Below are 23,990 nucleotides of genomic sequence, written 5' to 3'. Positions count from 1 at the left end.
TCTTTAATCCATTTTGAGTTAATTTTTGTGTATGGCGAAAGATAATGGTCTACTTTCATTCTTTTGCATGTGGCTGTCCAGTTTTCCTGACACCATTTATTGAAGAGACTTCCCTTTCTCCATTGTATGTTCTTAGCTCCTTTGTTGAAGATGAGCTGTCCATGCATGTGTGGTTTTATTCCTGGGCTTTCAGTTCTGTTCCATTGATCTGTGTGTATGTTTTTGTACCAGTACCACGCTGCTTTGATCACTATGGCTTTGTGATATGTTTTAGTGAGGGATTGTGATGCTTCCAGCTTTCTTCTTTTTTCTCAGGATTGCTTTAGCTGTTCAGGATCTTTATTGCCCCGTATGAATTTTAGAATTCCTTGTTGTATTTCTGTGAAGAGTGTTGTTGGGATTCTGGTTGGCGTTCTATTGAATCTATAGATTGTATTAGGTAGTATGGACATTTTAACTATGTTTATTCTTCCAATCCATGTGTATGGAATATCTTTCCATTTCTTTATGTCATCATCAATTTCTTTCAATAATGTCTTATAGTTTTCATTGTATAGGTCTTTCACCTCCTTAGTTAAATTTATTCCTAGATATTTTAATCTTTTTGTTGCGATTGTAAATGGGATTGTTGTATTCTTGAGTTCTCTTTCTGTTAGTTTGTTATTAGAGTATAGAAATGCAACTGATTTTTTTAAGTTGATTTTGTGTCTTGCAACTTTGCTGTAGTTGTTGTTTATTTCTAAAAGTTTTCCGATGGATTCTTTAGGGTTTTCTATATATAAAATCATGTCGTCTGCAAACAGTGAGAGTTTCACTTCTCCCTTTCCAATTTGGATACCTTTTACTTCTTTTTCTTGCCTAATTGCTCTGGCCAAAACCTCCAGTACTATGTTGAACAAGAGTGGTGAGAGTGGGCATCCTTGTCTCGTTCCTGTTCTCAGAAGGATGGCTCTCCATTTTTCCCTGTTGAGTATGATGTTGGCTGTGGGTTTGTCATATATGGATTTTATTATGTTGATGTACTTTCCTTCTATACCCATTTTATTGAGAGTTTTCATCATAAATGGATTTTGGATCTTGTCAGATGCTTTCTCAGTGTCTATTGAGATGATCATCTGGTTTTTATTCCTCATTTTGTTAATGTGGTGTATCACGTTGATTGATTTGCAATGTTGAACCATCCCTGCATCCTTGGTATAAATCCCACTTGATCATGGTGTATGGTCCTTTTGATGTATTGCTGTTTTCGAGTTGCCAATATTCTGTTGAGGATTTTTCTATCTATGTTTATCAGTGATATTGACCTATAATTTTCCATTTCATGTTTTCCTTGTCTGGCTCTGGGATCAGGGTGATGTTGGTTTTCTAGAATGTGTTAGGAAGTATTCCATCTTCTTCAATTTTTGGAATAGTTTGAGAAGGATAGATACTAAATCTTCTTTGAATGTTTGGTAGAATTCTCCAGAGAAGCCACCTGGTCCGCGACATTTATTTTTTGGGGGGTTTTTGATTACTGTTTTAGTCTTTTTACTTGTGATTGGTCTATTCAGATTCTCTATTTCTTCTTGGTTGAGTTTTGGGAGGTTGTATGAGTCTGAGAATTTATCCGTTTCTTCTAGATTGTCCAGTTTGTTGGCATATAGTTTTTCATAGTATTCTCTTATAATCTCTTGAATTTCTGTGGTATCTGTTGTAATTTCTCCTTTTTTGTTTCTAATTTTATTTATTTGAGCCTTTTCTCTCTTTTTCTTAGTAAGTCTGGCTAAGGATTTGCCAATTTTATTTATCTTCTCAAAGAACCAGTTCTTAGTTTCATTGATCAAGAGGATTTATTTTTTGTGACCTATTTTAGTTTACTGAAGAGAGTTGATCTTTTGAAAGGTATTATAAACTTATGGCTTATAGTGATAGTACTAGCAATAAAAAAGTTTGTAGGAACAGTAAGATTCCTGCTGATTGACTTTGTTGCTTAATTTTTCGTTAGTCTGCAAACTAGGCTGAGATGCATTTGGCTTCTGCTTATGACCTAATGCAGATCTTTAGGATAAAAGCCCAGTCAAATTGATAGAGTATTTAGCTTTGCTGTTCTTGGTTACAGCTGTTTCTCTGTGGCAAGGAGTCTATGCATAGAAAAAGGCAACGTTATTAAGAAGAATATTACTTTATAGAAATTGTGAAAGGTAGTCATGTAAATTAGCACATGCCAAGGGCTAAAAAAATCAGTCAAGGGATATAGAAATCAGATTGTAGACTTTGGAAAATTTAAATAAAAGTTACCAGTTCATTCCTTTTCTTTTGGATCTGGGAATTGCTGATTGTAACTGCTGCTGGAGGACACTTATGTTTAGGCTTTGTGAAACTGGAGACAAAAGAAGAGGAATAAAAGATTGGGCAGTTTAAAAGAAGTCAAGCTAATCTTGGAAAAAAGCAGTGTGCTGGGCAGGAGAGGGAGACTGATTTGACAATATCACAACAGTGGTATTCATTCTCTTTAAATAGAGATAAGGAAATATGGTTTTTGAGGTTATTTAGCTGCAAATAAACAACAAAAACAATGAAGCTGGCCATGTAAGAAAGGAATTTGTCTCGTACAACAAGAAGTCTGAGTGAGGAAGATAGGACAGGGCTGGTACAGAGCTCAGTAATGTCATCAGAGACTTAGGTTTTGGGTTTGAGTGTGAAAGGCAAAGGGCCAAAAGAAACATGGCAGTTTTTGAAAGCTGTCCCAGAAATTCTACCTGGAGATAGTCTTTACATGTCATTGGGCAGAACTGGGTCGCAGGACTATCTTTAGCTTCAGAGAAGTCCTGGCAGATGACTCTTTTTAAGTGTGCAAGTCAGTTATTTTCAGTAAATTTATAGAGTTGTGCAGCTTCTACTACCATCCAATTTTAGAACATTTCCGTCACCTCAAGTTCCCCTGTGCCCATTTGCTGGCAACCGCTTTTCCTAGCTCCATCCTTGGGCAGCTACATACCTGTTTTCTGTGTATGGATTTGTGTTTTCGGGACTTTTCAAATATGTGGGATCCTACCGTATGTGGTCTTTGTTCTGGTTTCTTTCCCTTAGCATAATGTTTTGAGTTTCATGCAGGTTCCATCATGTATCAGTATTCCATTCCTTTATGGTTGCTTAATAGTATTCTATTATATAGATTATACCACATTTTGTTTATTCATTGACAAATTAATGGACAGTTGGATTGTTTTCAGTTTTTGGCTCTTTTGACCAATACTGCTGTAAACATTTGTGTACAGATCTTTGTGCAGATATCTGTTACATTTCTCTTGGGTAGATTCTGAGGATTGGAATTGCTGGGTCTTATGGTAAGTTTAAGTTTTTAAGAAACTGCTAAACTATTTTCCAAAGTGACTGTACATTTTACATTCCCCAGCAATGTATGAAGGCTAGTTCTTCCATAACCTCACCACCACTTGGTATTGTGTGATTTTTATGTTATAACTGTTCTGGTACGTGTATAGTGGTATCTCACTGTAGTGTTAGTTCCAATTTCCTAATGACGTTGAGCCTATTTTCATATGTTTATTCATATATCTTCTTTAGTGAAATGTCTATTAAAATCTTTTCCTTTTGGGTTGGGTGGTTTGTTTTATTATTGAGTTACAAGAATATATTCTGGATACAAGTGCTTTATTAGATATGTGAGTTGCAAATATTTTCTCCCAATCTGCAGCTAGTCTTTTCATTTTCTTAATGGTGTCATTTGAAGTGCAAGAGTTTTTGGTTTTGATGAAGTATAATTTATCTTTTTTTTTTGGTGAGGGAGATTGGCCCTGAGGCAACATCTGTTGCCAATCTTCCCGTTTTTGCTTAAGGAAGATTGTCTCTGAGCTAACACCTGTGCCAGTCTTCCTCTATTTTGTGTGTTGGACACTGCCACAGCATGGCTTGTTGAATGGTGTGTAGGTCCTTGCCTGGGATCCGAAGCTATCAACCCTGGGGCACTGAAGCAGAGCACTTGAACTTAACCACTGGGCCTCTGGGCTGGCCCATAATTTATCGATTTTTTTCTTTTTTGAATCATGCTTTTATTGTCATATCTAGGAACTCTTTGATTAAGCCAAAGTCAAGAAGATTTTCTCCTATGTTCTTTTCTAGAAGTTTCAGTCTTACATTTAGTTCTGTGATCTATTTTCAGTTAATTTTTTTAGGTGTATAGTGACAGTCTGAATTTGTCTTTTGGCGCGTGAGTATCAAATAGTCTGAGCACCATTTGTTGAAAAGACTATCCTTTCCCTAGTGAATGCCTTGGCACTCTTGCTGAAAATGAATTGACTGTAAGTAGAATGGTTTATTTCTGGACTTCAGATGTGTTCTATTGATCTGTGTGCCTTTCTTATACCAGTATCATACTGTCTTGATTACTGTAGCTGTATAAAAAGTTTTGAAATCAGATAGTATAAGTTGTCCCACTTTATTCATATCTTTTCAAAATTGTTATGGCAATTTTGAGTCCTTTGAATTTCCATAAAAAAATTTTAGCATCAGCTTATTCATATGAACAAATAATTCTGATGAAATTTTGATTAGAATTGTGTTTAATCTATAGTTCAATTTGGAAAGAATTGTTTTCTTTTTTTTCTTAAAAATTTTTTTCCTTCTTCTCCCCAAAGTCCCGCAGTATATAGTTGTGTATTTTAGCTGTGCGTCCTTCTAGTTGTGGCATGTGGGATGCCACCTCAGCTTGGCCTGATGAGTGGTGCCATGTCTGCCCCCAGGACCTGAACGTGTGAAATCCTGGGCTGCCAAAGTGGAGCATGCAAACTTAACCACTTGGCCACAGGGCCGGCCCCAAGAATTGTTTTCTTAACAATACTGTCTTCCAATCTATGAACATGAAATGACTCTCCATTTATTTTGGTGTTCTTTAATTTATCTCAGCAGTGTTTTGCAGTTTTTCAGGGTATAAGTCTGGCACTTCTTTTGTTAAATTCACTACTAAGTATTTTATTCTTTTGAGGTTATTGTGAATGGAATTGTGTTCTTTCACTTAGCATTATGCTTTAAAGATTTATCCATGTTGTAGTATGTATCAGTACTTAATTTTTTTAATGGTTGTATAATATTTCTTTGTGCAGATCGATGGATATACTGCATTTTGTTTATCCTTTTATCCATCGGTGCACGCTTGATTGTCTCTCCCTATTGGCTATTATGAATGATGCTGTTATGAATATTGGCATATAAGTTTTTGTGTGGGCATATTCTTTTAGGTATATACCTAAGAGTGGAATTGATTTGGGAAGATTTAAAATTCTAATTCAGTTTATTTACTTGTTACAGGTCTATTCTGATTTTCTCTTTCTTTCTTCTTAAATCAGCTTTGGTAACTTGTGTCTTCCTGGCAGTTTTCATCTAAAATTGTGTAATTTGTTGGCATAAAATTCTTCACAGTATTCCCATATAATGCTTTTAATTTCTAGATGGATGATATTGATGTTTCCTCTTTCACTCATGATTTTCGTAATTTATGTCTTGTCTGTTTTTTTCTTGATGAGTCTAGCTAAAGTTTTATATTTTTGTGGATCTTTTCCCAGGACCAACTTGGTTTCATTGGTTTTTCTCCATTTTTCTATTTCACTTCTTTGATTTCTGCTCTAAACTTTATTTTCTTCCTTTTGCTTGCTTTGGTTTTACTTTACTCTCTATCTAATTCTTTAATTTCATTAAATGGGGGCTTAGGTTATTGATTTGGGATGGTTCTTCTTGTCTGATACAGGCATTTACAGCTATAAATTTCTCTGTTAGCACTGTTTGAGCTTTATCCCTTACATTTTTATGTTTTATTTTCATTTTTATTCAGTTCAATATATTTTCTGATTTTTTAAAAATGATTTTTCTGTTGACCCATTGGTTGTTTAGAAATATGTTCTTTAATTTCCAAATATTTGTGGATTTCCTAAAGTTTTTTCCTGTTGTTGATTTCTAATTTTGTTTTCTTGTGGTGTGGTCAGAAAACATACGTTGTGTGATTTGACATTTTAACTTTATTGAGACCTGATGTATTTCCTAGCATGTGATGTCTTGTGGAGAATGTTCCATGTGTGCTTGATAGGAATATATATTCTGTTGCCAGGTGGAGTTGTATGTGAATGTCGTTTCGTTCAAGTTGGTTGATAGTGTTACGTAAGTCTGCTATATCCTTACTCATTTTCTGTCTAGTTCTATCAGTTATTGATAGTGAAGTATTGGGGTCTCCAATTATTATTGTCGAATTTTCTGTTTCTCCTATTAATTCTGTTAAATTTCACTTTAATTATTTTGGGGCTCTGTTGACGTGTGCTTATATGTTTACAATGATTGTAGCTTCTTGATGAATTTATTTTCTTAGCCTTATGAAATGTCCCTTTTTGTCTTTACTAATATTTATCTTAAAGTCTATTTTGTGTGATTTTAATATAGCTACTCTAGGTCTCTTACAGCTGCTGTTTGCATGGTACCTTTCTTTTGCTTTCAGTCTATATGTGTTATTGAACCTGAAGAGTGTCTCTTACATGCACTTCATAGTTTCATCTTATTTTTAATCCAGTCTGAAAATTGCTGTCATTGATTCAGTTATTTAGTCCTTTTATATTTAAAGTAATTATTGATATTGATTGAATTTTTGCCTGCCATTTTGCTATTTGTTATGTCTCTTGTTTTTTGTTCTTTTCTTTCTCCTTTATGCCATCTTTTGTGTTAAATAAATATTGTCTGTTATACTGTTTAAATTCCTTTTTTTTGTTTTGTTTTTGAGTTATATTCTTAGTGGGCGATCTAAGGATTAAAATATGCATTTTAATTTATTTGAGATTAATACTAACTTAATTCCAGTAAAATATAGAAGGTTTGCTCCATAAAGCTCTATTTACTCCCCCTCTTTTGTGTTATTATTTTCATATATATACCTCAAATATATTATAAACCCAACAATACGGTATTATGATCATTGTTATTCAATCTGAGGTCTATTAAAGAAGTTAAGAAAAGAAAAGAGAAAAACATATATTCATATAGTCTTTTATATTTACCCTCATATTTACTTTTTTTTGCTAAATGTCTGTTCTTTATTTGTTCAGGTGGATTTGAATTACCATATGTTGTCATTTTTTTTCAGCTTAAAGGATTGTCTGTGGCTTCCTTTTTCTTGCAAGGCAAGTTTGCTAGCAACAGATTCTCTCAGTCTTTGCTAGGAATGTTTTTGTTTACCCTTCATTTTTAAGGAATAGTTTTGCTGGACACATAGAATTATTGTTTGCCAGTGTTTCTTTTAGCACTTTGAATTGATCATTCCACTGCCTTCTTCATTGTTTTTTTTTTTTAATGAGAAGTCAGCTGTTAATTGTACTGTAGTTCCACTGTATAAGTCTTTTTCTATTGCTACTTTCAGAATTTAGCCTGTGTCTTTCAACAGTGTGAGTCTAAGTGTTGATCTCTTTCTATTATCTTATTTGGGGTTTAATTTTTCTTCTTTATTTGTAGATTAATGTTTTTCATCAAATTTTGGAAACTTCCCACCCTCATCTCTTCAAATATTTTTTTCAACCCCTTTCTCTCCTGTCTGTCTGGTACTCCCATTACATGTAAGTTGGTATGCTTGATGTTATCCCACAGCTCTCTCTGTTTCTCTTTATTATTAGTTGGTCTTTCTTTTCTATGATTTTCATATTGTATAGTTTCTATTGATCTTCAAGTTCATAGATTATTCTTCTTTCTCATATTTGTTGTTGAACTCCTCTAGTTATTATGCCTTACAATTCAGGATTTCTATCTGGTTCTTTTTTTAAAATTGAGATTAATTCACATAAAATAAAATTTACCATTTTAAAGTGTGCAGTTCAGTGATTTTTAGTACATTCACAAGGTTATGTAATCATTATCACTATCGAATTCCAGAACATTTTCACCACCCAATAAAGAAACCTCATACCCAACTTAAAGTCAACAATTCAAAGACACTCATGCACCCCTATGGTCATTGCAGCATTATTCACAATAGCCAAGATGTGGAAGCAACTGAAGTGGCCATTGACTGATGACTAGATAAAGAAGATGTGGTATATATATACAATGGAATACTACTCAGCCATAAAAAAGACAAAATTGTCCCATTTGCAACAACATGGATGGAACTTGAGGGTATTATGTTAAGAGAGATAAGCCAGACAGAGAAAGACAAATGCCATATGATTTCACTCATATGTGGAAGATGAACAAACTCATGGACAAAGAGAACAGATTAAAGGTTACCAGATGGGAAGGGGGTTGGGAGATGGACATAAGGGGTAAAGGGGCACATATATATGGTGACTGACAAGTAATAATGTACAACTGAAATTTCACAGTTATAAACTATTATGACATCAATTAAAAAAAAAAAGAAAAAAGAAACTTCATACCCATTAGCATTCACTCTTCCTTTCCCACTTGCCCCAACTCCTAGCAACCACTAATCTACTTTCCGTCTTGATGGATTTGCCTATTCTGGACATTTCACATGAATGGCATCATGCAATATGTGGTCTTTTGCATCTGGCTTGTTTCACATAGTTTAATGTTTTCAAAGTTCATCCATGTTGTAGCATGTATTAGTATTTCATTGCTTTTTATGGCTGAATAATATTCCATTGAGTGGATATGAGTATAGCACATTTTGTTTATCCATTCATCAGCTGGTGGACATTTGGATTGTCTCCACTTGTGGCTATTATGAGTAATGTTTCATTTTGTTCTTTTTTATAATTTCTCTTTATTTATATTTGCTATTTCATGGTCATAGTTGTCATACTTTCCTTTAAATCTTTAATCATGATTTCCTTCCATTATTTGAACATGTTTATAAACACCTGCTTTGAAGTTTTTGCCTTCTAAAGTCCAACATCTTTCTTCTCTCACAGTTAGTTTCTGTTGACTGCTTTTAGTCCCCCATGTGTGTGGAGCACACACTTCTCTGTTTCTTTGTATGTCTCATAATTATTTTGTTGAAAACTGGAAATTTTGGATAATATAGCAACTCTGAGTTCTGATTTTTTCCCTTGAGGGTTGTTGCCATTGTTTTATTAGTGTGTTTAGGAACACATCTGAACTAAATCTGTGGAATCTATTTAATGTGCAATGTATGACTGCTGATATCTCTGTTCAGTTTTTAATTTTAATTTTATTTTTAAGCCTGACTAATTAAGGGTTAGCCCTGTATTAGCATAGCTTAGTGATCAGCCAGTAATTGATCTTTGCTTGTATTTAAACAGTTTGTTCCATTATGTGCCTCTCCTCTCTGCATGTCTTCAGAGTTCAAGCAGTTTTTCAGTTGGCCCTGGCTTTTACTTTCCTTTGGGATCTCTTGTATTTCCTGTGTATGTGTGTGTACCATCTCATGACTTGCCAGGCATTTGTAGATAGCTTGATCTCTCTCTGGTTTCTCCTGTATGGATGGGTAGAGAGCTTGTTAAGAACCCCCATGGCTGTGTTATTTTCTGGATCTCCCTGCTAAATATCTGGCTAATGTGCTAGTCTTTTGCTTACCACAACTTCAGTCTTGCTGAGCCACTATTCCTTGCCATTTGTTTGGCACTGAGATTGCTACTGTTGCTGATAACACTGTTTGGTGTGGACTTTTTTCTGTGCTTCAGTCTGAATTATGCCAGCCTCTTCTGCAATTGAATCTGTTGGTTTTCAAGCCTTGCTTTGCCCTTGTATAATTACCATGGCAACCCAGCTGGGATGGAAGATGGGAGCAACCCCAGGCAAGAATGCCACAGACTCCCACAGTTCATACCTGTGGTTCTCTGGTTTTTCATGAGTAACCGCTTCTTCATTTGCTTTATGTTTTTGGTCAATTTCCAGAGCTTTCAAATGATTGTTTTGACAATTTTCTCTAGTTTTATCATGCATTTTGTGGGGAGCATTTGCTGATCTAGTTATTCTACCATACCTAAACTCCTTCTCCCCTAGGTTGACTTTTCATTAGCAAACTTTGAGATGCTGTGTAAGAGTTTCTTTTCACTGCATACTCAGGAACACCAAAAAGTTAATGTTTTTGAACTAAAGATTTAAAATAGAATTGTAGCATATTTTCCTACTTCCCTCAAGTTCCTGTAAACGATTTTTGTTATTATTTTGTTTCATTAAAGATTTAATCTTTATTATTTATTTTGTATAATATTGTGTGTTAAATTAGGTAGATAAAATTTCTGTAGATTTATCAGCTAAAACATTTTCACATTCTTTAGTATTTTGTTATTTTGTCATGTAAGCAGATCTTATATCAGCTAATAATAATAATAAAAATTTATTGAGTGCTTACATTGTCCTTAATGCTTCACGTATGAAATCTTTTAGTCTTAACAAGTCCTTGTGTTATTTATACATGTTCTTTCCATTTTATAGGTAGGCAACTTAAAGTCACACACCTGGTGGTGGAAGAGGCAGTTAATTAGTTGAAAGGCACTTTCTGTTAAATGAAATTGTAAATAAAATCAACTTTGTCTATTAAAATTCTCAAGAATACTTGCAGATTTTTCTTAAGATTTGGTTTGGATGTTGTTAAAAGGAAGGCTTAGTCTAGAATAGATGTTCTTTTTTTTGGAGAAAAAGATGGAAGCTGTGATTTCAATATTTTAATAAATAAAGTAATATAAATTCTTGCTTCTAAAGAGAATAATGATTTTTAAAGTTTCAGTTTAACTTAACACTCTGGGAAGTAAAATTTGGTAATTTGAGAGGGACCATTTCAATTTCTCTTTTTTAAAAATAAGCTGACAGAGAGACTTTTGGTTAGTTAAAAATAGTTGTTGGGTTCTCTGTGTTCTCTGTGCTGACGTAGAGAGGAAATAGGGGTCTTGTCTTTCTCTTGGGTTTTGCTATTCTGGTAGTAATGTTTGGGGGCATAGAACTATTGGTGGAAGGTAGAAGGAAAGATTTTAAGGGGCAGAAGAGCTATCATTTTCATTAGTTATAGTTATTTAAGGATTACAAGCTCTTATATCTGTGATTGGAGCATTCAGTCCGTAAAGCCACAGCACAAAATCACATGGCCACTCGCCCGATAATAACATTCTCTAGTTGCGTGAGGGTAAGAGAAAATAGTCTTTTGAAGCCTGAATTTGCAAACCTAAATATAGAATTAAAATGATGGTCACATGGAGAAATCAACTTTATGTTTATTAAAAATGTGTCTCCTTAATAAAAATATCTGACATTTGGTTTTACCTACATTGTATTCACATGGTTTTCAAATTTAAGGTACTTCTGGAATCGTTGGAGGTGCTGTGTGATAAGTTGTAGTTTTTAAATTTGACAAAATTAAATGACTTCTTAATGGAGTCTGTCACTTATCACTAATTAGAATGACCAATCTTCAAGGATGCTGAACAATATTCTTTAGCTGGTGTGTATTTTCTCTTGCAACTTTTTTGTGAGCACTATTGATAGATTAAAAAAATGTGCTTTCATAAAAAGCGACATATTATAAACATAATATTCCTTTTGAATTTTTTGTAATAGATGATTTTTTAGAGCAGTTTAGGTTTATAAAAAATTGTGTAGAAAGTATAGTTTTCCCATTTATCCCTCTTTCCCCTCACAAGGTTTTTCCTATTATTGACATCTTGCATTGCTGTGGTACATTTGTTATAATTGATGAACCAGTATTGATATTGCTACTGATTTTTTAAAAGCAGTTGTAATTTAGTTTGACAGTTTTTGTAAGTCTTATGCATACTCAGTTGAGATTACTATATTTCATTTATTACTGATTTTTCGATACTCTGATTGACAACGAAACACAATTACTCTGATCTTTATAGGGTGGGATAATTAATGATGGTTCTGAATTGATTGGTCCTGCTGAAGCCTATTCGGATTCCCTCACTGATAATTTTCCTGAGTGTAGTACAGAAGGTAAGAGATTTTAATATTTTTCATTTAAATGGTTTTGATTGCAGAAGACTATAAATCATATCTGCATTGCAAAAAGTAGATGAATATAGGAGTTTGAGAGTATTTCACTAAATCTAAGATTTTTTTTTCTTCACTTTTTTTTTTTTTTAAAGATTGGCACCTGAGCTAACATCTGTTGCCAATCTTTTTTTTTTTTCTTCTCCCCAAAGCTCCCCAGTACATAGTTGTAGATTCTAGTTTTGAGTGCCTCTGGTTGTGCTATGTGGGATGCCACCTCAGCATGGCCTGATGAGCGGTGCCATGTCCGCACCTGGGATCCGAGCCGGCGAAACCCTTGGCCCCCGAAGTGGAGCGTGCAAGCTTAACCACTCAGCCATGGGGTTGGCCCCTCCTTCACATTTTAACATCACTGATATTGGGTGCATAATGTTGGGCCGATGATATCTTACACTTAATTGACAGTTTTTTTCTTTCTTAATGATATGTAAAATAATAATTCTTCCTACAATTAATGGCATCTTAGATTTGATGAAATGTGGTATAATGACTGTTTAGAATTTGTATTGTCTAGTATAAGAATGCCTTGCTTTAGTTTATTTAACAGCATTTGACTTTTAGGCAGTTAATTTCAAGACTGGGTTTGAAAGTTTAAACCTAGGGCAGTTTTCATTGTTTTTGATATTTTATAATAACATGACTCTAAACCAAAACAATTTTTGTACTTTTAGTCACTTTAATTCAAGAATGCTTCATCTCGTTTCCTTCCTTTATTAAGCCGTCCTTACATTTCTGTGAAGATTTAAAATACGTGCGTTTTGATCTTTGGATTTCGTTAGCTAGTTTTCTTCCAGGGAAGATTTTGGAATTAAAAAATAAAGAGATCTAAGGATAAGGGTGGGGAGAATCTTGAAAAATAGATTTGTTTGAGGTGGCTTAGGTTTGGTTTATATAAAAGTAAAATCAAAGAGTAGATGATATTTGTTCATCTCTTTCACGAGTAAGAGTTTATGCTGGAGGAGGAGGCTTTGTGACTCTAACATGAGAGGTAGCCATGATCTTATTCCAGTGATGTTTTTGTGGGGATATGTGCTGATCTCATGTATCAACAGACACATTGACCTAGATCTGTTGCAGTAAATTCCCATCTTGATTTGGTAGGAGCAACAAGTTCCCATCCGTTGTGTGGGCTGATGATCTTAAAATGTATGTTATGTTTTGGTGTTACCACATTGAGAAGTGATTAGCTTTTCTTGTTTTTCATGGTGGCCCCCATTGCCTTAAAAGCAAAGTCCATTAATTTACGCCCAGTGCTCTGTATAATGTCTGGAGACCTCAGGCTTGGATCTCAACTGATTCCCAGTACCTTTGACTCCGTCTTGAATCAGCCAAGATCATAAAAAAACATTGTTGACAGTAACTTTACTTTACAATCCGTCATGTTTTTTTGGGTAAAAAAACCAATCTATTTTTCATCACCTGTTTTGATCCTGAGATCCTTTCTAGGCTTTGGAAAATTTAATCCCTGCTTGGGATCCCAATGTCATTCTGTTAATAGAACTAGTGTCCTTGAAATGTGACTTATCTGGGATAACCTGATCTGGCTATTGCCTCAGAGATACCCTACTCCTGAGACAGAGGGAGAGGGTGTTTTCTGCCCATAAAACTTGCTGATTCTGTGATGTCCAATAGAGGGTAAGTAGGAGAGCTAGGAAGATTTGTAGGAGAGTATTCAATGAGGAGCACAGTTCTTGGAAATTGCAAAATGCTTCTTTTCTCTCTCTCTTTACTTTCTGATACAGGAATTGAAGGTTGCATGATTTGGGAATGTTTATATTCTTTTGATATCCATAATAAGCCTTTATTACTAAGTGGGCATCAGCCATGGTGAGAGAAGTGTGTCTCTGGAGCCTATTTTAGTGAAAGGTCATTCATGGATGGGAGTGGTCCAGAGGTCTTTTGTCCTTTGCTATAGTCTAGGAGAGGAGGGGGGAGCATTATTATTAAGAATGACTTTTCTTGAGACGGAAGAGTATTTTCTAAAATATGGAAGGCTGTTCAGGATAAAAGGGCGACTGTATTATTGTTAAAGGAGGTATAACCTAAAGCTAGGGTGAGCTCTTAATTTATTGTCCAAACTAAGACACTTCTGAGAGTTAAAGAGGATGCTATTAATAAGTAACCAAGACAACAAGCATGAACCAGGACTGCTTCAGGCAAACTAGGCAGTATGGGCCACCCTACCTACAGCATTTGTTTCAGAGTTGACCTTTGAAGTTTCAAAAAGATGGGTTTTCCTTAGAAGGAATTCTCTTTTATGAATATGCTTTTATAAGAGAAATTGGGGCAACATTGCTGTTAAAAACACAGCAAAAGACTTATGCTGCCTAAAATACTGCCAACTTATCCTTTCAGTGCATAGTTAGTTTTCCAACTATATTACCATCTCAGAAACACACTGTGATCCATGAAGAATGAAAAACATGAACTGGAAATGCTGTTAATGCTTATTTTTTTACCCCCTCCCTTTGAAAGCCTTTATGCCTAGCTAATTAATCCTGCTGAAAGACGCCTTCTTGACAAATACAGATCAGTGTCATACAGTTTGCAAATTCATTGTTATTTGAGAGGGGAAATGACTTTTAAATATCATGAGATTGTCTGGCCTACTGGGCAAGTGGAAGATTTACTTTCATACCAAAAGGTCTGCAAACCCCGGAGACAACCAGGGAGGGGGCTTCTAGCAGCAAAAAAGCAGGAAAGCCGGCAGCCAGCCAAGCCCCATAGGATGCAGCGAAATGAAGGGTTGTAGAGGGATTGTGGTGGCAAGTGCTTGTGATTTGGATTTAGACGCAAAATGTGAGGAAGTGATTCACTCCGTAACAACTCCTCTGAGTGTAGTATTTTAAGTGGTGTTTTGAAGGTGGATTCATTTTTCATATGTGTAATTTAGTTTGCCAGTGGAATGAGCCAGAGGCACAAATCTTAATATATAGTCTGCTGTTTCAAGGTCCTTCAGTAAGAGTTAGAATGACATGGCAAGTATATCACCTCTCAGAGAACAGATGTAGAGGCTAAGTGATCATTACTTTTATTAGTACCATAAAAATGCAATCAACAGGTCTTAATTTACCTTGAAACAAAGTTTTCTGAGGAAAACATAAAGAGCTGGATTAGTGGTTTTTTAAAAAATTATCATTTTGTAGTACAGTGGGATAAAGGAAACCCCTTTAAGGTTTCATAAAAAACAGTAATTTGGTGCTTAACTGGTAAATATATTTTGTCTAACATGAAGTTGAAAATTATGAAATTATTCAGTAGATTTTTAGATAAAAAGTTAGCTTTGTTTTATGTTTTTAAAATGAAATGCTGGTTACTTTTTATCTCCTTTGTTCAGAGAAATTATATATTTTCTCAAACATGAAAAAAGATTTAATTGATTGTTAACATCTTATTTCCTTTTGAAACTTCCATCTTTTTTGTTGGATTAAACTTAGCTGTGAAGTTACTGTGACATTTGTGGAAATCTGGCCAAAATGGTACATGAGCGTTGAGCTTCTTGACATTTTTCTCTCATCTGTTGGCCTTCTTGAAGGTTGTAGGTTGCTTTTTACTGCCATGCTGGCCTTGATATGGGAGCCTTTGATGTTGGTGTAGTCTCATCTGGTAACCCGTGTCATTTCCTCTTCCTAATACGTTCTTGGACTTTCTTTGCAGTTTTGGGAGGGACATTTTCCAGGTGTCTGCAGCAAATAAGAGAAAATAATTAAATCAAATGGAGAGAGCAGCTTCTTACATGTAGCATGTCTTGAGTGAATATTCTTGAATGTCTCCAGAGTAGCCAAATTTACCTTTTTTTTTTGTGCCTGTAAGTTGTGGATTAAGGTTTCCATAGGTGCTCATTGTTAACACTTGTAGACACAAGAAAGGATCTATTAAACTGTGTTGAACTGACTGTAGTAAATGAGATGTGTATTTTGAGAATAGCATCTATCACTGGTCTAGACAGAAAGGGATCTCTTAAAATCATTTTCAGTCCAAGATTTGTGTATTTTTTTGATGGCAGGGTAATAATTTTTTCCATTACTTAGGTAAGGACAAGATAATGAAAGTGTGTGAAATTGAATAACGTCGATTATACTTAAAACATTAGGGGGGACTAACTGGAAAGGTGTATAGTTATTTAAGCTTGAAAAGAATTCTTCTGTATCAAAATACCATTTTATTTTATTATATTTTCTTTTTCTTATTGGTGTTATTTTCATTTAGTTGATTTAATGTTGACTGGGGCAGGATTATTTTAAAAAGAAATATTCTTCAGTTGATTGATTACTTAATAATCCAAATCTATTTTTAAGGCAAACGTAAAATCTATGCACTACACCGTGTAGTGTAGGATGACAAAATATAGAAAGCCCAATTAAAAGGAATTAAAATTTGAAGTAGAATTTAGTGCAGATGTCCACTAGGTGGCGCCATGAGAACTCTAAATCTTGATGCTGAGATTGTTCTAGTCCCTCCTGTATTATGTTAGAATATGCTTATTTAGTTTGATGTTTCTTTTTCTCTTAAGTGCTTATCTACTTAACTTTTACTTCACTGTCCCTTATTACTTGAATTTTCTTTGGTGGGGGAGCTTAAAATAAATAGGAAAAAAAGAACAGGTCATTATTCTCGAGATAAGTAAGCACAAATGAGAATGTGTCATTGTGTGTGCGTGTGAAACAAATGATACAAATTATGATTATTGACTCTTAAAAACCCTAGGGCTATTGAGGATAATGTTGGATATTAGGAGTTTAGGAGTCAAGTGGGACAATAACAGATGTCGTAGGAATGGGAATGATACAGATAAATCCTTTTATTTTACAGTTAAAAATGGGTTTTCAGAGAAGTTAAGCCATGTGCCTACGGCAGTCAGGGCACTCCAGCTATTTAAGAACAATCGCAGAACTATAGTATGAAATGAAGAGATTTAATTTTACGGAGAGGAAGGCGGTGAGAATACGTATTTGGTGTAGAAAGCTCAGCGTGAGCTACTCGTGTGCTGGTAGCAGGTTTGGTTTGCAGAGAAGATTATGGAGAGAGAGGAGCTGCGTAAAAAGTTCATTGGGTAGAAAGGGCAGCCAGCTCATAGATCTTTGTTGTTCATGATAAGATAACAGTATTAGGGTTGTAATTGTGATTGATGTGTTGTTTTCTGAGCTTATTCTGTTTTTCACCAAATATACAATAGATATTCTGATGCTCTTTTCATAAATTTTCAAGGGTAAAGCAAAGACGTGTCCCAAGGACGTTATCAAAATGTGAAACATCAAAGGAATGGTTCTTTTCGGTAACAATAGCTATTACTAAATGATTACTCCTGAAACGAGTACAAGAATCTTAACTAGCATCAAGTTTTAGATTTAGGTATTCGCTTAAAATCATATTTATAAGGGCTTGTTTCTTAATGGAGATTGATATGTATGTCTTCTACCTCAGGGTGACCTTTGTTCTGCTGGCTAGATATCTTGCTTTGTGTGTGAAGCATGAGTCATTGCTACTAGGAAAAGTAGAAATTCCCTTTTGTTGACTGTGGCAATATTTGAAGCTCAGGGCTCAGTGAAAGCTATCAGCTAATAATAATGAGGCCGTGTATTTTATATATAGTCGGCCATGAGAGACCACCTGTTGTTCTAAAGGAAACTGATCTCTTTTTGCAGATGGTCTTCAAATACAGATTTCTGATAGTTTATAGTATAAAGATTTCTTTCTGTGGCAACTCAACCTTTTCCCCTGGTGCCTTTCAGAGATGGTGTCCTAGACAGATTTCACTATACTGCCCGACTCTGAGCAGTTCAAAGCACGGAAGGTGAGGGTAGGTAGGTGAACTGGGATGCTAAATAAACCCCTCATGTCTGTAGCTGCCTTTTAACCAGTCACCTGGGGCCCTCTAATAGCCCTGAGACTTGAATCTCTGTGATAGGAACCCGGAGGCAGAATGCTTTCATAGAACCTTTGACTTTCCCCCACCCCTGTGTCCCTTCCAAAAAAGGCTTAGGTTTTTGACTTGATGGTGTTGGGGAAGGATGTGTCTTTTACTCTCCTGATGGCCCAGAGGGCCCCTTTAAACATGGATTGACTTCAGGTTGGTTTAACTTTTAGCAGATAGTCGCTTGTATTGTCACTTGTTGCCCTGCCTTATCCACAATGTTCTTCCTACTCACCTTAACTGAGAACCTCCCTGTATCTTACTTGTTAACTTTCTTTCTGGGTTTTAGGGAGCTAGACTCTACTTTATGTGATATTTCTATGTAGCTTTGTATAAAACAGGTTGAATGACAAGATTGTGATTTCAAGGAGTTAAGCAAGCACTGTAATTAGGATATAAGAGGAATAAACTAGGTATTGAGTGTGTATATATGTAATTCATTGTTGTGGGGGTGAAGGGATGTTTTCTTCTTGAGCTGTTTGGGGAATGCCTCATTGAGAAGGAAGGAATTTAGAAATTGCTTAAATATGGAAGAGAAAGATATCAGAGAGTATTAGAAGATGATTAGTTGCAGTGTATGGTCAAGGAGATATGATAGGGTTAGGCTTTTCAGGTATGGTAGGGCGTATCTGAAAAGGAGTATTAAAGGGAGAAGATAGACAAGGAAGAAATGTTAGGGGTTCATCTGCTTTAAACAGATCTGTCTTTATAATCATTTCTATCTTCTCTCTGAAATTAGCAGTTCCTTGGCACTGGCTGCTGGGTGATTCATACAGGTCTATATTTCATAAGTGTTATCTGTGTAACAAATCTTTGTTCTCAAACAAATTCCCAGTTTTAGTCCTCACTGCATCTCCTTTGATATCTTTCATATGCAGAGCCTAAGGGCCTTGCTATACACATACAAGGAATATTATGAGTCACCTGTAATCCCACCATACAGAGAAAATTACTCTTAGGGCTTGGTGTACCTTTCTAGCCTATTTTCTTTGTGTGTGTGTTTTTTGGTTTTTTTTTGAGGTAGATTAGCTCTGAGCTAACATCCAGAGCCTGCGAACTTAACTGTTGCACCCCTGGGCCGGCTCCTTTGTGTTTTTAAGTTAGAATATAGTGTGTGTGTGTGTATGTATGTATATATGTACACACACACACACACTACTTTGCAGTTTGTTTTTGCAAAATAGATCATGAATAGTTTAGCATTAAACATTCTTCTATAACAATTTTTAATAGTTGTATAATATTTTATTATAGAGCTGTACCATGATCTCCTATTGTTAGGAATTTATTTCCAAATTTTCATTAATTTTTGTGATGGGTATTCTTCTATATAGATCTTTTTTCACATCTCTAATTGTTTTTGGTAGAAATTGCTGTATTTCTGGGCCAAAGATATAAGCATTTTCTACATCTGATATGAGCTGCCAAATTGTCCTCCAAAAAGATGAACCCAGAGGAAGTCATTTTGTTTCCCTTTGCTGCTCCCAGTTAGGCTAAAACCAATTCCTCTTCTTAACCTGCTAGTTTTTATTTGTTTGCTTACTTTGAAAGATTCTTCATTTAGAATTAGGTAGAGTTTGAAAAGGAAACAATTTGTATAGAATATTTATGACTTTACTATCTGACTTTCTCCTTAGGTATTTTGATGGTCTCACTTTTCTGATCTAATTTCATTTAATTATGATTTCCTTTGCTAATAAAATAAGGTTGGAAAGGTAAGAGGAAATATGACTATGTCACTAGATTTTTGTGGTCAAAAGTCAAGAAACTGAGTACACATAACTTTACCCTCTTGCCCTTTGGTATTATTGTTCTTGTTGGAAAGGAAAATCAGGCCAAGCATGAAACAGTACAATGTGATAGATGATGTGAGGGTTACAGTGGCAAGACACCGGAGAGCAGACGAAAGATTGATAGCAGCATTTCCTTTCTTTTGTGATTAGCCATATAAACCAGAACATTTTCTTAAACTTTGTCTATTTGTTTATTAATTTCAGTGGACCAGCTTATATAATGACACCATTTAAGGAAATAAGTTGCATTGAAATATATAAAATATTTTAAAGTTATTTAAAAAAATCTCTTATAAAGTCTATGTATTTTTCAGAACAGTGGATAAATAATTTTATAGATTGCTGTAAAAGTTTTTGATTTTGAAGTACTGTCTGTACAGTTGAAATGTCAAGGAATTGAAAAGATTTCCACCAGGTCCCATGAATCTCATCTGAGATTGAGGACTTAATGAAATCTCTTGCTTTTAGGGAACAAAATTGGTTCTTTATGGGCATTCTAAGGATTTGGAAAAAACCCCCTGAAAACAGGATATATTGACAGGGTGCCAAAGTACTGCCTAAAGCTGATTTGAAATTTGAGCTAAGCTGCCAGTAAGCATGTTTTTACCCTAGCTTATTTTATTTGATATGAAGTAAGCAATTTACATCTCTAACAGGGGTTGACAAACTATGGCCCGTGGGCCGAATCTAGCCTGCCACCTGTTTTTACGTGACCTACAAGCTAAGAATGGTTTTTACACTTTTAAATGGTTGACGGAATTCAAAAGATATTATTTTGTGGCATGTGAAAATTATATGGAATTCAGATTTCAACATCCATAAATGAAGTTTATTGGAGCACAGCCATGCTTCTTCATGTGGCTGCTTTCATGCTACAACACCAGAGTTGATTAGTTGTGACAGAGATTATGTGGCCCACAAAGCCTAAAATAATTCATTCTCTGGCCATCAGAAAAAAAGTTTGCTGACCCCCCCATCTAGAGTTGTATAGTCTAATCCACCTTTAATTTTGACTTTGTATATGATTCTGAGGAAGTAATTTTCTTCTTCGTACATTTTCTTTTCTGAGAAACTTGGCAGTCAGTATTCATGGTGATAAAGATCTCCTAGTTCTTCCCAAACCTAATTTTTACAAAACCCTATTGTCAGTCTTACTTACTGATAGATCAGTGCCTCTCAAAGTATGATCTTCAGATCACTGAGTATTCCTGAGGTCTTTTCAAGGGGTCCCCAAGGCAGAAACTATTTTGATAATCTAGGAAATTATTTGCATTTTTCATTGTGTTGACATTTGCACTGATGATGCAAAAGCAATGGGGGGTAAGACTGCTGTGCCTGAGCATGAATCAAGACAGTGACACTGACACCAGACTGTAACAGTAATCATTGCACATACTTACAGTAGTAACTAATTTCACCTAAGAATGTCCTTGATAAAGCAGTAAAAACCATTCATTTTATTAAATCTCAGCCCTTGGGTGCATGTCTTTTTGATATTCTATGTGGGGAAATGGAAATATACATAAAACACTTCTGCATGCTGAACTACCGTGGTTGTCCTGAGGAAAAGCACTTGTACAGTTGCTTGAACCATAAACTAACTGCTTTTTTTCCCGGGACACCATTTTTGCTTGAAAGAATGATTGACAGACAAACTGTCATTATTCAGACTTGGATATTTGGCAGATATTCTTTGAAAGTGAATAAAGTGAGCTGACACTTCAAGGAAAACAACTGACAGTATTTGTTGCCAATGATAAAATTTGAATTTTCAACTCAAGATTAGAAGTTTGCAGAATTTGTACCTGCCACTTTAAGCTTGACAGTTTCCCAATACTTAAAGAATTTTCTGATGATATTGGTGGTGATTTTGGGGGGATATTGTAATAATGAAATTTGTCACCATTTAGAAGATCTGTGTAACTCAGGGAACTGAGATTTTCACAGTGACTAATGTGTGATGCTACAACTCATGGATGGATAAAAGACCCATTCAGTGTGCAAGACAGACCAATGGATCTGAACGTCACAGAAACAGAAATTTCGTTGACAGGAATTTATATTCTACATAGCAACTAAGCTTTGAGAAACTACCACTTGTCGGGTTTTTGTGTAGTATCAAAAAACAATATCCACAATTATTTGAAAAGCTTACTAAAATATTCACTCCATTTTAAATTACACATCCATGTGGCATTTTCTTCAAATCTTTCAACCAGAACAACGTAAGACAACAGATTGAGGGCAGAATCAGATATGAGAATCTGGCCATCTTTGGTTAACAAGATTTGCAAAAATATAAAACAGTGCCACTTCTCTTACTAAATAATTTTTTGTTTTGGAAAATATAGTTATTTTTTATAAAAATTATGTTAACGTGTAATGGGCTTTACTGTTTAATTAAAAAAATTTTCAGTCCTTTTTCTAAATATCAATATTGGTAAATATTTGCAGATATCGTTCACATAAACAAAAGCTCTTTGAGGTCCTCATTTTTAAGAATGTAAAGGGAAGTCCTAAGACCAGAAAGCGTAATAACTGTTGTGTTAGGTCATGCTCATTTGCTACGAAGTCAGTGAAATGGCAGAGGTAGTTTTCATTGCTGAATATTTCAATAGCACCTCTTACTCATTTTCTGTCAGAAAACTAAGATGTGAGTACAGACCAAAGCTCTCTAAAAGCTTGTGGAAGACACTGAAACAAAAATTTCTAAAAGTTCAGTCCTTTAAAAAAAAACCACTAAATGACATACATTTTCCAGATATGGATGGTTACCTAAAAGCACACCTCTGAGGATACATTGTTTAATAGTTAAATAATTATTATATAATTGCTGTAATAGTTAGAATTTAATGATAGTCTATTAGGCTTTATATGCCTTAAGTCTATTCCTCGTTTAAAGCCTTGCATAATAAGTAATATTATTAAGTAACTTGCTCATGGTCACATGGTAAGTTTTAAGAGCTGGGATTCAAGGTCTTCTTTTTGTATTACTTTTTTGCCCCCTTTTCGTAATGTTGTTCACAGTAGCTGTGTGTACAAGCATCTTTCTGTAAACAGCTTTGTGTAAACAGTTTACAAGATCTTGTTGCTCTTTTTGACAACAAGCCTAGATAAAGACTTGTCTTCAGTTTTAGTTTGATAATTAAGACAGAGAGTCTTCCAGAGCAATGGAGAGAGAGTGCAGAAATGAACGAACTAAGCTGAAACAAATTGCTAGACACCGTCAGTAAATTACAGCCTTCCTAGTTGATTTGGATAGTATGAAAAATTGAATAGTCAGCATGATTTATATTCTTTTGGCTGATTCTCAATTTAATATCAGTTTTCTCTTTTGATAATGTTTCCAGGCTTCTCCAGCGACAGCGATCTGGTATCTCTTACTGTTGATGTGGATTCTCTTGCTGAGTTAGATGATGGAATGGCTTCCAATCAAAATTCTCCCATTAGAACTTTTGGTCTCAACCAGTCTTCGGATTCTTCAGCGCTAGGAGCTGTTGCTTCTGACAGCGAACAGAACAAAGCCGAAGAAGAACGGGAAAGTCGTAGCCTCTTTCCCGGCAGTTTAAAATCCAAGCTTGGCAAGAGAGATTATTTGGAGAAAGCAGGAGAATTAATAAAGCTGGCTTTAAAAAAGGAAGAAGAAGACGACTATGAAGCTGCCTCTGATTTTTATAGGAAGGGAGTTGATTTACTCCTAGAAGGTGTTCAAGGTACAATTTTATCTGTATTAATATGTTTTGGCATGTTCTCATGTTGGTATCTGGAAATAAAAGCATACATGTATAGCTGTATCTTGTGTATAATCCTGTGTAAAAACAAGGCTGGAAATGAGAAATTACTGAAGATTAAATGACCTAAATATGGACAGTACTTTTAGTTACATGAGATGGAAGACAGTGTCAGAGATACTTATTTCTCTACTTTGATTAATTAATGAACAAAAATAGGATTAAAAAAAAAATCAAGCCTCTAAGTCTCTTGTGTGAATAATAGTCTGTTTTTTCTGACATGGCCAGTGTTCACCAGCCTTCACCTCTCTCAGGAGATTCACAGAGATTCTTTAGTGCATTTACTCTTGATGGCCTACAGAGACGAGATGAAATGGGTTTTTAAAGTGAGCATGTAAAGCATTCTTGGATTTGCCTACCAGTCTGTTCTTTGTTAGTTGCAGTAAATTCTCAGCTGATTATTGGGGATGATATGGGACATGTAGAGCTGAATGTCTGTAAGTAGAATTTACCTTTTTTTGGGCGGGGTGGAGATTAGCCCTAAACTAACATCCACCGCCAATCCTCCTCATTTTGCTAAGGAAGATTGGCCCTGAG

The 23,990-nt window shown here is 35.1% G+C and overlaps 1 protein-coding gene across 14 annotated transcripts in view; it reads left to right on the top strand.

Annotated features, from left to right (window-relative positions):
- RPS6KC1 (ribosomal protein S6 kinase C1) overlaps positions 1-23,990 on the top strand; it is a 172,106-nt gene that overhangs the window by 38,625 nt on the left and 109,491 nt on the right. For 6 of the 14 annotated variants that reach the window (XM_001488504.6, XM_023640737.2, XM_070266700.1 and 3 more), the window contains 2 exons: positions 11,805-11,898; positions 23,013-23,375. The exons of 1 other annotated variant lie outside the window; for it this stretch is intronic. In XM_001488504.6, the coding sequence (XP_001488554.2) occupies positions 11,805-11,898; positions 23,013-23,375 (457 nt within the window). Of the gene's footprint in view, positions 1-11,804; positions 11,899-23,012; positions 23,376-23,990 lie in introns of those variants that run through there. 7 more of the 14 variants (XM_023640738.2, XM_070266697.1, XM_070266698.1 and 4 more) reach the window with 2 other exon arrangements.

Source organism: Equus caballus, chromosome 5 (assembly GCF_041296265.1).
Source record: "Equus caballus isolate H_3958 breed thoroughbred chromosome 5, TB-T2T, whole genome shotgun sequence".
NCBI classification, from domain to species: Eukaryota; Metazoa; Chordata; class Mammalia; order Perissodactyla; family Equidae; genus Equus; species Equus caballus.
This window is presented reverse-complemented; position numbering and strand designations above follow the sequence as displayed.